The sequence below is a fragment of the Triplophysa dalaica genome, chromosome 22, assembly GCF_015846415.1.
Source record: "Triplophysa dalaica isolate WHDGS20190420 chromosome 22, ASM1584641v1, whole genome shotgun sequence".
Classification (NCBI taxonomy): domain Eukaryota; kingdom Metazoa; phylum Chordata; class Actinopteri; order Cypriniformes; family Nemacheilidae; genus Triplophysa; species Triplophysa dalaica.
In genome coordinates, this window is record NC_079563.1 from 12212528 (window position 1) to 12229172 (window position 16645).

The 16645-nt window shown below is 37.9% G+C and overlaps 1 protein-coding gene across 8 annotated transcripts in view; it reads right to left on the reverse strand.

Moving 5' to 3' along the window:
- auts2a (activator of transcription and developmental regulator AUTS2 a) overlaps positions 1-16645 on the reverse strand; it is a 278605-nt gene that overhangs the window by 207639 nt on the left and 54321 nt on the right. For all 8 annotated transcript variants that reach the window (XM_056736577.1, XM_056736576.1, XM_056736575.1 and 5 more), the window contains exon 3: positions 8030-8245. In XM_056736577.1, the coding sequence (XP_056592555.1) occupies positions 8030-8245 (216 nt within the window). The remainder of the gene's footprint in view (positions 1-8029; positions 8246-16645) is intronic.

Here is a 16645-nt window from a genome sequence, read left to right on the forward strand (position 1 = left end):
TTGTGGTTGTAAAGATTAGTTTAAATAGTAGACTTAAAAGTAGAAACCAACACAATTCAACGTTAGGCTGTCCTGACCTGCCTCACAACTAGTCGCTTACATCATCACTGCCTTCAGGACTTTACACAACATCTAAACTAAAATAAGTTTGCCTGACAAATATATTTTCACTGCACAAACAAACATGGACAGGTCATTGTCTTTGCAATGCCAAGTGAAAATCTCAAGCTGTCTACCATGAAGGATGACAAGATAACTAAAACAGGAGGAGAGGAATGTTTACAAGTAAACAGCTGTAAGCTACAGTACTATACACACACACACACATACACACGCACACTTGGCCTATATCAGTGATGTCATTATTAAAAAAGATCACATTCTACTCCAATTGTTCCAGTCAATTTTATGCTTCAAAAGCAATTCAACTACGAATAGAGAGGTTATACCCGGGAATCACAGTCAAATCACTTCCATCTGAAAACTATACTCTGAAGAACGGAGGGGGAAATGATGTTCTTTAAAAATGAGCTGTGAATGAAAGGGATAGGAGGAACAACATTTTCTCGAAAGTGGTTTTAATACCAATAGAGGAAAAGCGGTTATTGCTTTCTAAAAAGGGACCAAAATAAGATGAGAGTTATAAGGAAGTTCCTGTCTTTACTAGGGGTGGGGCTTATTTGTAGCTTCAGGACTGATGGGAAACTGTCACACATTTATTTCCATCTGTATCTTAGTATTCATCCTGACCTTTTTCAAGACAAGTTATATTTTGTGTTGTGTATTGTGACTATTCAAACTTTTTAACCATTATTGAGGAACCAAAGTGACTCTCTCTTGGCGGTCCCAGTTTAGTAGTCCCGTAATGTCAAGTGAAGGAGCAAACTATAAAGCACTTTCCAAATAACCACAGGGAGCTATTTACATTTGCTAAGAGTCTCACTAATGACTAAATGTCATTTGCTCGGTCCACGAGATGATTCGTGACAAAGCAAGACGGCAATTGAGGACCTGTACTTAAGGGGACAGGATGTGAGTGTCCGTGCTTGGCCTAAAAGGCCGTTTCGTATTTGATGTCCCTTAAGTGGGCTGCTTGGATTGACATACAGTTTCAAGAATGCTGCTCTTTAAGTGCTAAAGCGATGTGAGTTTGTGTGCGCGGGCAGGCAATTAACACTTGTTAGATGACTGTGCTGACAGACAGCCACTGTCTGAGGTATAACAATCCGAATGTGCAAACCGCTCTCACTTATTTTCAGCGGATGGACTGCTCACCCTCGACATGAGTGACGGGCGGAAGGCAGGGTGTATATTATCCTGTCTTTAGCCCAGTCACCACCGCAACAACGCTTAACAAGCTTGTCTGTGAGGTTAACGCTTCACCCAATCCTGTCAAGCTTAGACGTTGTAATACATGGAGAGTGGGAAAAAACTAATTCCATCCCTTAGAAACACACACGCACACACAGAGAGAGAGAGAGAGAGAGAGAGAGAGAGATGGAGAGAGAGAATAGAAAACAGAGAAAAAATTAAAACCGCACTGTCTACCATCATGGCCTGCTCTTGTCAACCGGTATAAAGACTCAGCTAGAGAATGATGTTCCCTTTTCCTCTGTCTCCAAAACCTCACACTGTAAAAAAGTACATAAAAATAGGGCGCAAAAATGCAGAAGATGAACTAATTGAAAATACGGCCAATGGAAACCCTCCATATAACGCAAAGTTTTTAAGTTTCCTAAAAAGAATATTTTCCAAAACTGCAATGTGTTTGTTGCATTTACAGGTCACGTGCTGTACGAAACTCACATGATCATTATTTTAATATGGTGCGGTGTAGTCATGCTAGGTTTCTTTTTTACACTTCATCACACCATAGCGTTTGCACCTCTAAAGTTGGTTTGCAGAAAACCTAAACACAATATTTTGCAACAATTACTAATGGCCAAAAAAATGTATATTTCAGTTGCATAACATTGTTTAATAGACAGTCGTCATTCTGCTTTATTTTTATCAACATTTGGAAATATCACAGTTTTGCGCAAATCTGTTCCTGTGAGGACGAGAAACAAAAAGCTCTGGATCATCATAAGAAATATACATTTGTGTATACATTAATATATAGTCATCATTATGATCATGCTATCATTGCTTTAAAATGCACATTCATTTTAATAACTATAAGATACTATAATTCATTTTTATTAAAAATGTATTTTCTGATCTCACCCTTTACAAAAGACTGTTCTGGTTCTCTGGTCACAGAAACATAAATTTTCTTTAAAACTGCTTTGAAACGTAATGCATTGTGAAAAATAATATAAGTTAATTGGAATTAAATGCAAATGTGAATCGATGACATATCCCACCGGGACCCGTTGCGTTTTTGCCACACAACAATGACATCACCAATTTGTTAATACCAAAGATAATATCTAACATTGACAGCTATTAAAGCTCTGTATCAAATAATATTCCATTTCCAGTTTGATACAGTTTGTAATATTGCTAAACTGACAATACAATATTGTAACAAAAATAGCACACATAAATGTTATGTAAAATGTATATTATGGAATCTATACCAAACAATTAAACTCTCAATATGAAAAGTAAACGATTTTCAGTGAGCTTGTCACAATGCATTCTGGGACAACCTTCGTGGAGGATACATGCAACGCTGTCTTAAAATCAAGCTAACAAGGTTTCTGATACAGGCCGCATGCGTCCAAACACTTATCAGGTGTGTATTTGTGTGACGTGTGCTGATGGGTGTTTGAGAGACACATGGAGAGACTCCATCAGACTCACATTGACTGATGTCTCCTACAGCTCTCTTGTAAAAATGCTTTGTTCTGGCAAAATTGAGATGTTTTTCTTGAAGCTGAAGTGTGTATCCATGTTTGTGCCTTGGAGATGTTTTTGAGGTAGAGTGGGCACTGGAACTGACGCGAGCAACTAGGTATACAAGCCTCAACAACACCGAAGACACACATACACACATGCCTACAGGGTTGTGTACTGTAAATAAGACAACATACTGATCAGTACAATACCGGCCCTGTGTCCTTTTCAGCGGTTTCACACTGTGTACATGTCGCCACACAAACAACTGAACACAGCTCCCATAAGGCCAGAAAGAGTGTGTGTGTCTGGCCAGATGGGCTTCCCAGCATGTCACATGCATGCTCTGACACGAAAACAACACTTTCCCACACACCAATACTGGCTCAGAAACACCACTGACTAGCAATGCACATGCATGCACAGCACACCCACACGAAAACTATGCTACCCGAATCAGTCGAGCTTCCGTGGATATTGAAACATATTGAGCTCGTCCTGGTGTTGTTGTGTCTTCTTTACCCAAACATTCATGTCATCTATTCACAATTCGTATTAATAAATGTGGAAGCATAGAATGAGTGATATTCACATACCATAGCATTTAAAGGGACAGTTCACCCAAAAACAATAACTCTTTCCTCATTTATTCACCATCATGTTGTTCTAATCTGTATGACTTTCTTTCCACTCCAGAACACAAATAAGACATTTTGATAAGACATTTGGTAACCAAACAACACTGGCCCCCATTGACTTCCATTATATGAGCACAAACCCAATAGGACATTTCTCAATATATCTTCTTTCATGATCCTCAAAAGAAAAAGAGTCATGACGTGAGGGTGAATGATGATAAATGATGATAAATGATGACAACATTTTTGGGAGAACTGTACCTTTAAGGGGGCCACCATTCCATACATCCGACAGGCATTTCTATATTAGAAAACCCTCATTACTATATTAGTCACGTCAATGTCAGCGCAGCAGCCGGTAATCAAACTCAGACCACAAATTAAAGACAGCACCTTTAAAACCTGCGCCTACGTGAACCGTACGCACCTGTCACAACAGATGTGACAGCTCACTTAATGAACATCCCAAACATGCCACATTCCAGCAGTCTCTAATTATCACAGGGTTAACAGAGACGTCCGTTCATATATCTCTGTCACACGTGGCTGTATAAGATTTTGACAAACAGGTGAAAGCAAAGTGTTTTCTTTTCCCTTACAGCGAGGTCTTATCAGAGAGAGGTAATATGTCAGCTGTCTGGGTCTGCTGATGTGTTTATGTTTATATATAGCTCCTGTTTGTGAATCTGGGATTTAGTGCGCAGAGGAGTGTGTCGATAACCCCTGCCTGTCTGGCAAAGTGTCTACCCTACTACTTGAGCATCATTCTGTCTGCACCAAATATAGAGGTAATTGTACAACCCGGGTGTCAACTTGTACTAAATTTTGATTTATCTTTATACTACATTGGCCAGACAAGCAGCCACAGTCCAGCCCAGAACTCAGAAATGCTTGAGGGATAGTTCTCCCAAAAATAATGGTAGTCAAAAGTTCCCAGAATGGTTTGCTTTCCTACATTCTTCAAAATATCGTATTTTTTGTTCAATGGAACAAAGACATTTTGAAAGAGTTTTTTTTCTACGATGGTAGTCAATGGTCAAGAGCTGTTTGGTTACAAGCATTCTCCCATATTGTTCTCTGTGTTCATCAGAACAAAGACATTTATACAGATTTGGCACAACTTGAGCGTTAGTAAATGAAGACAGAATTTGAACAGAAGACAAGAGTGAACATTTTTTTTTAAAGCAACAGTGAAATCTATTGATAGCATCAAAGACCCACAGTGTTTACAATTTTCTAAGAAATCAGACTACAAATGGGGTACTAATGAGTGTCTCTGTATAATAAACTAACAAATCATTATCATTCATGCACAGCGGTTTTGTTTTAAAATGTTCAAGCCCTTTGAATCCAGATGCGTTTTTATTGGCTGTCCTTGTTTTTTTTATAGTTATGGTGTGTATTCTGCTAATACAATTTTAAAAACATTATCTTTGCAATCATTATTCTAGATGTGAACAAGCCTCATAGCATTTTACCTCTTGATGCTCCTTATTTGATCTCCAGTAATTTGTAGATATTATGTAAAAACATTTTTAAGGCTGTATGTGATATGAACACTTTTCTGGATAGTGTGAGTTTTCCCACGGGTCATCCAACAGATTAGCCCTGTTTTTCTAATTCAGCGCTCGTCACACAGGCACTGGAGTGGACAGCCGTTCAGGGCTCCGAAGGGGGCTGCCAGGGGTCCTCATGCCAGGACTGTGAACAATATTCTGTGTGACAGCGATATAAAGGTGAGTCAGAGCTGTCAAGCAAGTCACACTCAGCGGGAAACAGTGAGACCCATCTGCTGACACCCACACACACAAATGCAGACCGACTTTCTCACTCACTCACAAACACACACACACACAGAGAAAAATGCAAGATGGGGCATTTTGGCCTTAAAATAACCCGCAAGAAAAATATTTATGATTAAATACAATAATATAGTTTTCTATAATGAAATTGCATTAAACATAGGAAAATTCTATACAAATACACCTACAGTATACTGTAGTGAAGCTAATGAACTACATTACAGTATTGTTTGTTGAAATTATAACAACATATTTACAAGCAATAAGGATTTGAAATGTACTGATCTTTTTTATTTTGTTTGATTTTGTGTTACATGACACGTTCAACCTCAACAACAGTGAGTTGTCGTATGTTGCCAGGAAACATTTGCATGTGCACACATGCCCTAGATGTCACATCACACCTGTGCAGCACAACATATGTACAAAGCCGGACTGAAAAGAATGAGTGAGGGAGAAAAAGCAGGAAATAGTGAAGAAGGGGAATTTAATTTGCCACCATCCAGCGTAACTCAAGTTTATGACCACTGCCTTGGTTTTTATAAAAGCTTAAAGTGTCCTAGCTATCACTTGCCCCAGACTCCTGAGCGATGGATTCGTCTGCCTTTAATTTAGCCACAGGCAGAATACACATGATGAACGAGAGAGGTGTGCTGTCCCTCTCTCTCTCTCTCTAACAAGGACAAATAGTACTTGTACCTTTCCTGTCTGCGGCTTCCGTCTGTAGGGCAAGTGTCTGTGTTTGCCCATAGGAAAAAAGATGTCTTTATTATCTGGATTGTTTCTTCTGGATAGAAGTAAGACTAAATGGAGAGCAGGTGTCTTTGTTTCTCTTGAGATAGACAGATAGACAGACACACAGAAGTGAGACTGAATGGAGAGCAAATGGTGTCTCTGTATCACTTGAGAAAGACAGACACACGGACAGATTATAGAATGATACACAGACAGACAAAACAATAGATACGGTAGACAGATACGACACAGACAGATAGATAGACAGACAGATAGACATATAACAGAAAGATAGATATTATAGATAGTCAGATACGATAGATAAATGGATACGACAGACAGACAGTTGCTATAGACAGACATAAAGAAAGACGTGAGACTAAATGGATGGTAAATGGTGTCTTTGTTTCTCTTGATTGATAGATAGATAGATAGATAGATAGATAGATAGATAGATAGATAGATAGATAGATAGATAGATAGATAGATAGATAGATAGATAGATAGATAGATAGATATAAATAATTTATATTATAGATAGTCAGATACGATAGATAGAAGGATACGACAGACAGACAGTTACTATAGACAGACATACAGACAGACGTGAGACTAAATGGAGGATAAATGGTGTCTCTTGGTATGGATAGATGGATGGATGGATGGATGGATGGATGGATGGATGGATGGACGGACAGACGGACAGGTAGGTAGGTAGGTAGGTAGATGGATGGATGGATGGATGGATGGATTGATAAATAGATGGATGGATGGATAGATGGATAGATGGTTAGATAGATAGATAGATAGATAGATAGATAGATAGATAAATGGATGGATGGATGGATGGATGGATGGATGGATTGATTGATAAATAGATGGATGGATGGATAGATGGATGGATGGTTAGATGGATAGATGGTTAGATGGATAGATGGATAGATGGATAGATGGATAGATGGATAGATGGATAGATGGATAGATGGATAGATGGATAGATGGATAGATGGATAGATGGATAGATAGATAGATAGATAGATAGATAGATAGATAGATGGATGGATGGATGGATGGATGGATGGATGGATGGATGGATGGATGGATGGATGGATGGATAGATGGATGGATAGAAGGATGTGTAATGTATGTGTGTGGCCTTGTTATTGCCTGCTATGTAGTTGCAATTCCCCTGTGTAAACATGCCACAAATATCCATTAGTAATAACACGGGATGTCACAAACAGACAAACAACACCTCACAGCAACAATTACAAGAGTGACTAATTTGATTAGCACAATAAAACAGGTCCAAAAAAGGCAGAGGCCGTCCTCTTCCACATCCCATTTAACGACAGAATTCATCAACAAATCTCATCTCTCATTAGTGACACTTCTGTAAACCTGTCTACACCTCTTTCTGTCGCATTCTGTGCGACGCAACAAACCAGCAGCCAGTCTCTAAAACCCAATGTTATATTAATGAACTCCACAGTTTAGATCCAACAGAAGAGCTGTCTAATGGCCATCGTCAATTACTCGATTCAAGCAAGCTTCTGTTATGTTTCTCCCCATTGACTTCCATCCGACATACATATTGTGCGAAATAAACATTTATGTTGTCTCAGCATGCAATGCAATCAGGATTCATATGTAAGAAAAGTCCATAAAATGCTCCAACAACACAGAGACTCATTGAGGTAAACTGCAATTAGATGCAAAGGAAGAATCAATACAGCTCACAAGAGTTATGGGGAACGCTGAGACACTCCAGAATCAGCAGTTTGGTTTCTCTGCTTGTGATTAAACTATTACAACCAAACAAAATTTTAATAACTTGCAATATTTCAAACATATCTGGAAAGCACAAACAGCTGGTACCATAAGGAAGCAAGTATCAAAAGATATGTCGAGTGTCCCAGAATTGAGAATTACTTCACATTGATTGACTACAAATTATATATCATCTTCACAAAACTGTGTTGAAAAAAAGCAGGCTGTGAATGACAGACTCACCAGTCTGTGTTTCTTCTGTTTTTTCTTCTTGCTGTGTGTATGGGCCAGGCGAGGGTTGTTCTCCTGGTCAGAATGATGGTGTTGGTGGTTGTTGTGGTGGAGCCTGTCTTTGTGTAGGTCAAAGCTCAGCCCGTTCGGCACTTTGCTGGGTTTCTTCTTGCGCAGAGGTCCTGCTTGATTCTGCCTTCGCTCGTGGGGCTTCAGCGTCATGTCCTTCTGCCGGACAGAAAGAGAAGGACAGAGATGTCAAGCATTGTGGATTTAACATTCCAACTTGACAATTTGAGATCTACATATTTGCTTTTAATTCAAAACAACTGACAAAAACAAGAAAAGAGATTCATCATAAATGAAGTATGTCTTTATGAAGATGAATGCAGCCGTTCGTTTCTTAATGCATGCTTTATGCATCATTACGTACATTTATTGAAGAACAATATTTTTATAACATTTCTTTAAAATCATTACTTCATAAAGTTGTTACAATGGATTTATTCCAATAAAAAGTATAGAAACCATATTTTAGTAAAAGTGTAGAAATCTAATTTATAATAAATATACATAATTAGAAAAAAACTTTCTCCACTTTTCGGAGAAATTAAAAAATACTTTCTCGATCATACGCCTGTATATTAAACTCCTATTCTATATTTTCCACAGTGCTACATAAATACCGACATACTGTACAACAGTGGAGTAAAACAAGAATAAACCTATTCACAAACTATCCTACTAATTTACTGAATGACTATAAATACACAACAATATGCAAGTGCTACTAATAAATGTGCATGGAGAACATTGTAAACATTGGAAGTCACGCCGCTAGATGGGGAACAGTGCAAAATCACATCAGGAAATGTCAAATGTGTTCCCATATGATATGCCTCCTTTAAAGACCAAACATTAAGATCATCATCCGAAAATACAAAAGGCAGCGAAACTGCAAAATGCCTTATTTATGTAGAAGTAATGATCACACGCCTCTTGACAGCGCCAAGGTTTTAATCTAACTTGAGAGATGTAGAAGACTGTTCTTTTTATCTCATTTCAAGAGCTGAGCGATTTTTCTCGGATGGCATTTCTCAGCTTCTCTTCATTTTAAGCTGTGTGCGAAAAGTAATATGAGTGTGTGATAAATGTAATGGCTCTCGTGAATGTTATTTAGAGCGTTTTAAAAGGCCTCCAGCTTCATCACAAGCATGTGTAAATCTATTAAAATTAAACCCTTAAATGAACTATTACATAAACATGTGTGTTATCTACACAGATATACCATCAACTGCCTGCAGGGCTAATCCGTCATGTCAAAATGATGTACCAAATCAGATTACATGCTTGAGAGATAAAACATGTTTAATAGCCTTCTTTATGTAGTGAAGTCAGGACATCAGAAGGAGTCTCGGGTAAGACGACACAGCGTGTCAGTATGAGGAGATACGACGGGCTGATAACCAGCCATCAAGTCTTCAACTCCGATTCAGCAATTCCAGCTGAAGGACGAGCTCCGTCCATGCTGTGTCTCTTATTTGGTGATCGGAAATGAAACCGTATATCATTTGTTTCAGAAAAATAACAAACTGAATGTATGTTCAGCAAGACTAGCGCACACTGCACACGGCAGTATTCTGTACATGTGGAGTGGATGAACTACTAGATTTGCCAAAGTTACGTATCCCACAATGCTATGCACTGATTGTTAACTTTGACTTTCCCATTTTATTCTTCGAAACGTATCAGATTTAAATAAAAAAGACCACAAAAATGTACAATAAGCAACGCAGAGACTATAACTGATGGGGACATTCGATTCTGAAAGAATCCAGGGCCATCTGGAATTTGGTCGGGATGATAGACAAGCACGAGAGAATCATTGACGGTATGGAAACTTGAGTTCGTGAAGTATACCGAGCACGACCTTGAATGGCTTTTCACTGTGATCTCTTCCATAATCACTAGAACCGTTCTGGAAACGAGCGCTCGAGTATCTGCTTGAACTGCCGCCAAGATGACACGGATGGGCTTAATTCACTTGGATTTTCTTTTGCAGGAACTACAATGATCTTTCAACAACATGGCAAACTTCATCAATCCGTCTGAAGGCACATCTGGCCTTAACATGCACGGATCAGGACGAATTAAATATAACAAGGGATGACGCTTGAATGCTGGCAAAAGAAGAAGACGAAATCTAAGACTGCAGTTTAAACAAGGTTCACTCAGGGAAAACATCTGACATATGTTTGATTACTAAAGGTCTGCTCATCTGAGTCTATCGTTGGAAATAAAACATCAGCGCTTTGTTTTTTGGGTAATTTCCTCCTTTTTCTGTTGTAAGAATGGAAAAACAGTTGCTTTAGTTTTCTCTCTGTTCATCTTTATTCTAGTATTCTGGACATTCAATACAATTGATTTTATCCAAATGTTTGTGGTCATTCTTTAAAAGTGTTTTCCAAGCCATTTTATTTCATATGAATGAAAGGGTTTGTAAAAGTTAAAATTATCCACATTAGTATTGCAGATACTAAATTGTACATTATAAAACAATTCTAACATTTTTAAAAGTTTTCCTCTGATTTATTGTAAAGGGACACAAATAACTTCAAATGACTGAATAAAGAGAAAATCAGCTTTCAAATTCTGCTGTATGTTGAGACAATGGTTTAAAACTTTTTGGGTTTATTTTTTTTCTTCTTCCCTGGAGATTTACTGTGTTAAACTCTGGATAACAGAACAGCTCATACACACCTTCATCTCCCTTGAGTTCACTTTTCTGTCTCGCTTTCTACAAGTTCCGCTTTTGCTGTAGGGACTTAAAACATTTTCCAACACACTTTCTTACACGCATACATAACTGAAAAGCGAAGTCTTTCATGTGCAAAGTAGGTTTATTTACAGTCTACACAGGTTTTATCCTTCATCAGCATCACCAAGAACATGTAAAGATGTCTGAATAGAAAAATAAGACATAATCAGACAGAAGTAACAGCCAGAAATAGACTGGCTCTCCTCTCGCAGCCTTCTCACATGTTAGAAATTAAGATACACAATTATTTTGAAAAGAGTGTTTCATCTATTTACAAGTCGAAATATGTCTAAAAAGGCCATAAAATACATTTGCTTTAAACTGAAAATGTGTCATTGTCCACCTGCTCTTGTGTCATATAAAATGATGTGGTAAAATAAATAACTATATTTTTTTAAATGTGATACAACATTTTGATGCAACAAATGCTCTGTCAAGTTCAGACACAATTTTTTATAAGCCTCAACATTTTTTGTCAGGACTCTCCTGCAGACTTTGCAGCAACTGACACACTAAACCGAAAAGTCTTACAGTTTCAAATGTATTTACTAGCGATGTCAAATCGATTCCAAAATCGGTTAATTGATTGTGTTCATATAATACATATATGTGTTTATATAATTGCACACACACACATTTTTATACTGTATAAAAAATATATATATATATGTATATATAACACATATATAACAAATGTGTCTTTGTGTGTGTATATATAACAAATATTTACAAAAATATATATAAATATAATTTACAGCATGTATATTATATAATGTATAAATATGTATACATATATAATTCTCTTATTTTTTAAATGTATACATGTATGTTTGTATATGTGTATATACACATAAATATAGATGCCAAACACAAATAAATTATATGAAATCAAACATTTATTCTGGAATCTTTTAATCAAGATAATTTTCATAAATTTGGACTATTATTTATTGTTATAGACTATTATTATTATTTGTCTATCAAATTTCCACTCTCTGACTCATTCTTGTTTTTGGCTACTTTTCTTCAGAATAACATCCTCCTAAAATCAAATGGCTGCGTTACATTGTGATGGACCACAATTTTTTTTAAACTGAAATGTACCATAGATCAGACTAAATAGATTGGAAAAAAACAGTGTGTTAAGGAATAATAATGTCTATCCTGCTTTTACAAATAATCTGTGATGTAAATTCACATTTTCTCTTTGGTCATATCCCTCTGCAACTGTTCCCTCTCAAGAATAAAATAAGTGCATGATGACCTGGCCAACAGACACCATAAAGAATTATGCGACAGACTCAACCTACCTTAACAAATTTCTCAACCTGTGATAATCTAAACCCACTTCTTCTCTTCGGCATTCCCTGATAAAACACTCTGATTCATTAGTGACGTTCGTGGGCCAAGCGCACCATTCCTGCAGATGTAGGTGATGCTGACGGAGAAAAAATCCCCTTTACCCAGCAGTAAATGAGACAGCGAGAAAGAGCAGCACAAGAGACCTGCACTTCGATCCCATTCCATGATTACACCCCTGTTCTACAGCGCGGCCACTCCAGGGATCAGTTCCCCTGCCAAGCGTAACTACATGGGCTTTTGTGAGATGGAGCGGGAGATTCTGTCCATGGCCTCTGTTTTATTAGTCTTATCTGTGGCCCTGAGGGAAGATATTACTTCTTCAAAGGAAAAAAATATACTAACCTGCAAGCGCACTATATAAAGAGCTGTTTTGGGACTGAGGGGGCAGCAATAGCTTTCTAAAACAATACAGCAATATTAGCTGTGAATGCACGACATATTAACTTCATATTCAACCATAATATAAACAATAATGGGCAATATTATGCAAATGTCAACCTTAACATGAAAAAATTGTTTTAACAAAGGTTTTCACCCTACAGATAGGTCAGATGTCAATTTTTTGTGGTTTAAAGACCCGTTTAGGTCTCTCAAGTTTTAAAGATTTTTATATCTTTTTTAAGCATAATTTTCTAGTCAGGTTGGTGCCTTTTTAAGAATTGTCACATCCATAACTCATCCATATTTCTCAGAAATGGGTACATGAAATTAAAATGTAATCACGTTTTTTATGTTTTCCATTTTTTGGGATTTTGGGATTCTGATCTATGCATTTCAATTCACAGAAATCCAAGTATATAGTCTATCAGAAAGGGTTTCGATATTTTGTCACATGCATAACCCATGTCTACCTCCCTTTATTAAAATAAATAACTTGATACTGATTTTTCATGTTTAAGCACTATTAAAATGGATTTAGTCAAATATCAACATATTCAATAAATTGGTAACAAAAACATTCTCTGAGAGTCTATTTGTCACATCCATAAATCGACATTTCACATCCATAATGGAATTGTTTATGGTCAGTACTTTTACAAGTCAGGCGCCGTGAACCCGTAATGAAAAAATACAGAATTAATTCAGATCAGAAAACACGAATGCAGTACATAAAACATTGCTTGTGGGATATTTCTTAACTATGAGTTCATACATCTACACGCTAGATAGTGTAAAGGGCAATCAAGCCTTCAAATTCAGGTTAAAAGACATCAGCTCCTTTTAAAACAAAGGTCAACCATCCCTCCGCAAGGCGGCACTAATCAAAGAGAATATTTCATTAGCTCAACCCAATAAGGAATCTAAAGAACGATAAGAGTTGAATTAAAGACGAATCTAATTGAAGGGCTGGTCTATCTAAGAGTGTGAATCCTCAGAGGGAAGGGTAAATGAAGACCCCATACGGCTCGCTGAGGTCACGCACGGATGATGTAAAAGGTAAACATCTTGTTCTGAAATCAATCACCATGGCAGGAAGGGAGAAGGACTGGTGCTTTGAAGCCCACTGCCTCCTTCCTCTAAAGTAATGGAGCTCAATCGCTGACAGATGGAAGGAGCGGCAGGGGGAGGCGAGGGAACGAATGAACGAATGAAGCAGTCTGTGTCCTTTGGGGGGATCTAGGTCATTCACGCTCGGGCAGTTAGTACAGATTCACGGTCACAAAGCTGTTCCTTTAATAGCGTGCAGAGGATCCTCGGAGATCTAGGTGGTGATGTGTTCTACAAGGGGTTGAATCATCATTCTAGAATGTTCTACAACCCTTCCACATGCCAATAGCACCAGTTGTTGAAAGACTGACAAAATGCAGTTTTCTCAAAGCCAGTGTTATGGACGCGGCATTTTCAGTCAAAAATATATAAATTCTCAGAAAATGTATTTATTAACAACATATTAAACCACATATGTTTATATTTTACTAAACACCTGATGATAGACTCCAGAAAAATATCATTCTATGGAAAAGTTTATTTTTAAAGGGGGGCGGTTAATGCGTTATGGATGTGACGAAAAAACATGTTTTTGAGAGACTACATACTTTGGATTTCTATGAATTAAAATACACAAACCAGAAGCAACAATACCCAACAAATGGAGAAGGGATGGCTCTTTATAGAACATAATAAAATTTCACGTGACATTTATGAGGAATATGGACTGTTATGGATGTGACAATTATGTTATGCATGTGACAATCCCCTTACCTGACTATAAAAACACATAAAATGCTTTAAAAACTTTAATAAAGAGTTCACATTGGTATTTAAACCACAAACTATAGACCTCTGACAGAAAGAAACGTGATCTTGAGGTTGACATTTTCATGGAATTGCCGTGAAGATGATTCTAAAATGTTCATACTGGTGTTTCATACTTCAGTGTTTTATATACTGATTGACAAAGTGCTCCACTGTGGTTCTAAGCAATAAGATCATGTTGTAAGATGAGAGGCATCAAAGACAAACTCGAGAGCACATCAAAGACTACACAACAGGTTGCTTCATGAGAGCTGCCTTTCATGTTATGAGAGGCAAAGTCTTTTAATTAAATTAAAATCCACACTAACGCCACACGAGACAAAAGAATCAATTGGTCAGAGAGCAATGTCTGGATTTAGCCAATGCAATTAACATGATTATAATAGTCATTTCATTCTGCGGAATAAAACACTTTTCTAACATCTGGCCTTAGCCACTTCTTCAACATCAGAATGAAAAATAAGGAAAAAGGGAAAAGGGGCTCGGGGGATAATTATAAAAAATGTAATAGCTATATAACTGATGAGTACAAAACGACACAATAATTATTCAAAGCTTTCATGTTTTCTCCCTGCCCTCCGCCTATAAAGAGCTGCGATGGATTCATAGCAGCATCAGTTTTTTAATCAACTACAATTACAAAGCCTAATCACAAAGCAGTAATCTCAAGTAAAATAAAGCTAACAACGCGCGTGTGTGTGTGCGTGCCGTGAGGTGCAGAAATCTGATGGCTGTTAGTGTGTTTTCAAGTGCTGACTAAGGGCTTGTCCACACCGGGACGAGAATCGCGCGCGTTTAACGTCAACGTTTAACGCCTCATGAGAAAACAAAGGGCGCCAATTTGAGTGTGCACACTGACGTGCAGGTGCCAATAAAAAGTGTTCATCCATATGCCCTACTCCCTTTGAAGAGTAAAGCTATTGATGTGTAAACTCTGGATGGAACAACACAAAAAAAAGTTTTGTGAGGCGTCCCCTTCCCAAAGGGCCCTTCGGTGGGCAATATAACCCATTTTGAATTTTTGGAAGCCTCGGACTCCATTTTGTATGGTTAGACGCGACGTGTTAAAACTGTCGACAAATGAGATTGGTGCTAATGTTCAAGTACCTGGAGCTGCTGAAGTTACAGTAAAACACAACTTGGTGGCACTCAAGCACAAAACAGTCTTGCCGAGCAGACATTGACGAAGAGGAAACCAGATGAATTGTTCTGTGTAACAAGCGAGTGTCAGAAGCATAAAGTGGCGCAGCGCCACCTTGTGTACCGTTTCATATCTATTTGCACGTTCACTCGGCTCATCGCAAGAATCGTTTGGGTATAAACGCCGAAAAACATCTTGATCAAACAATGGCGATAAATGCATTGGATTATTGTCCCGGTGTGTACTGCGGTATAAACAATGTTCCTGCTGAGGGCTTGTCCATTCACAATGACACATGATTCTTCACCTTCAGGCCAATATACCCACCGACACACATTCACACACATGCACACAATATTACAAAAGTAGAGCTTTGCTCCCTACTTATTACACACACTCTATCAGTTTACACTTTTTAACCTTCTCTCTCTCTACCCCCCTCTCGCTCTCTAGCAGAAATGAATTATGGGCAGTAATCCACACTAACGCCTCAGGAGTGCTGAGGTTCATTACACATTCAAATACTCCACTAAACACACACTAGATCCAGCAGCTGCTTTTAAATTTGCGTGCTTTTTATGCTGAAGTCGAATCAATAGAACCTTAAAAAAAGCTGGCCCATCAGTCAGGAAAGTGTTCAATACCCTAGAGTCCTTTATGCTGCGGTCATTGCTTTCTTTCTCTCTCTCTCTTCATCCAGAAAGGTCTCAGAGTAAATTCTGGGCAAGTGAGGAATGAAAGATATGGAAATGTTTTAAAGCTTTAGTGAGTGTATGTGTGGAGCTCAGGTTTATGTGTACGACTATGGTGCCCAAAAATACTGTCTAGGTAGGCGGCTTAACCTCAACCCCGTTTTGCGCAGTATTCCAATAAAATCCCAGAGTACTCTTGCACGTCCACCAAATATCTGCCCTGGTACTGTATTTTTCAGATTGGAGATGGAATTCAGTGTTATTCGAATGCAATTAAAGTTGCTAAGACAATAAGCAGCGTGTGCAAATAAATAACACTATCAGTGCCCACAATTCATTCTTGGAGAATGCCCAGATCT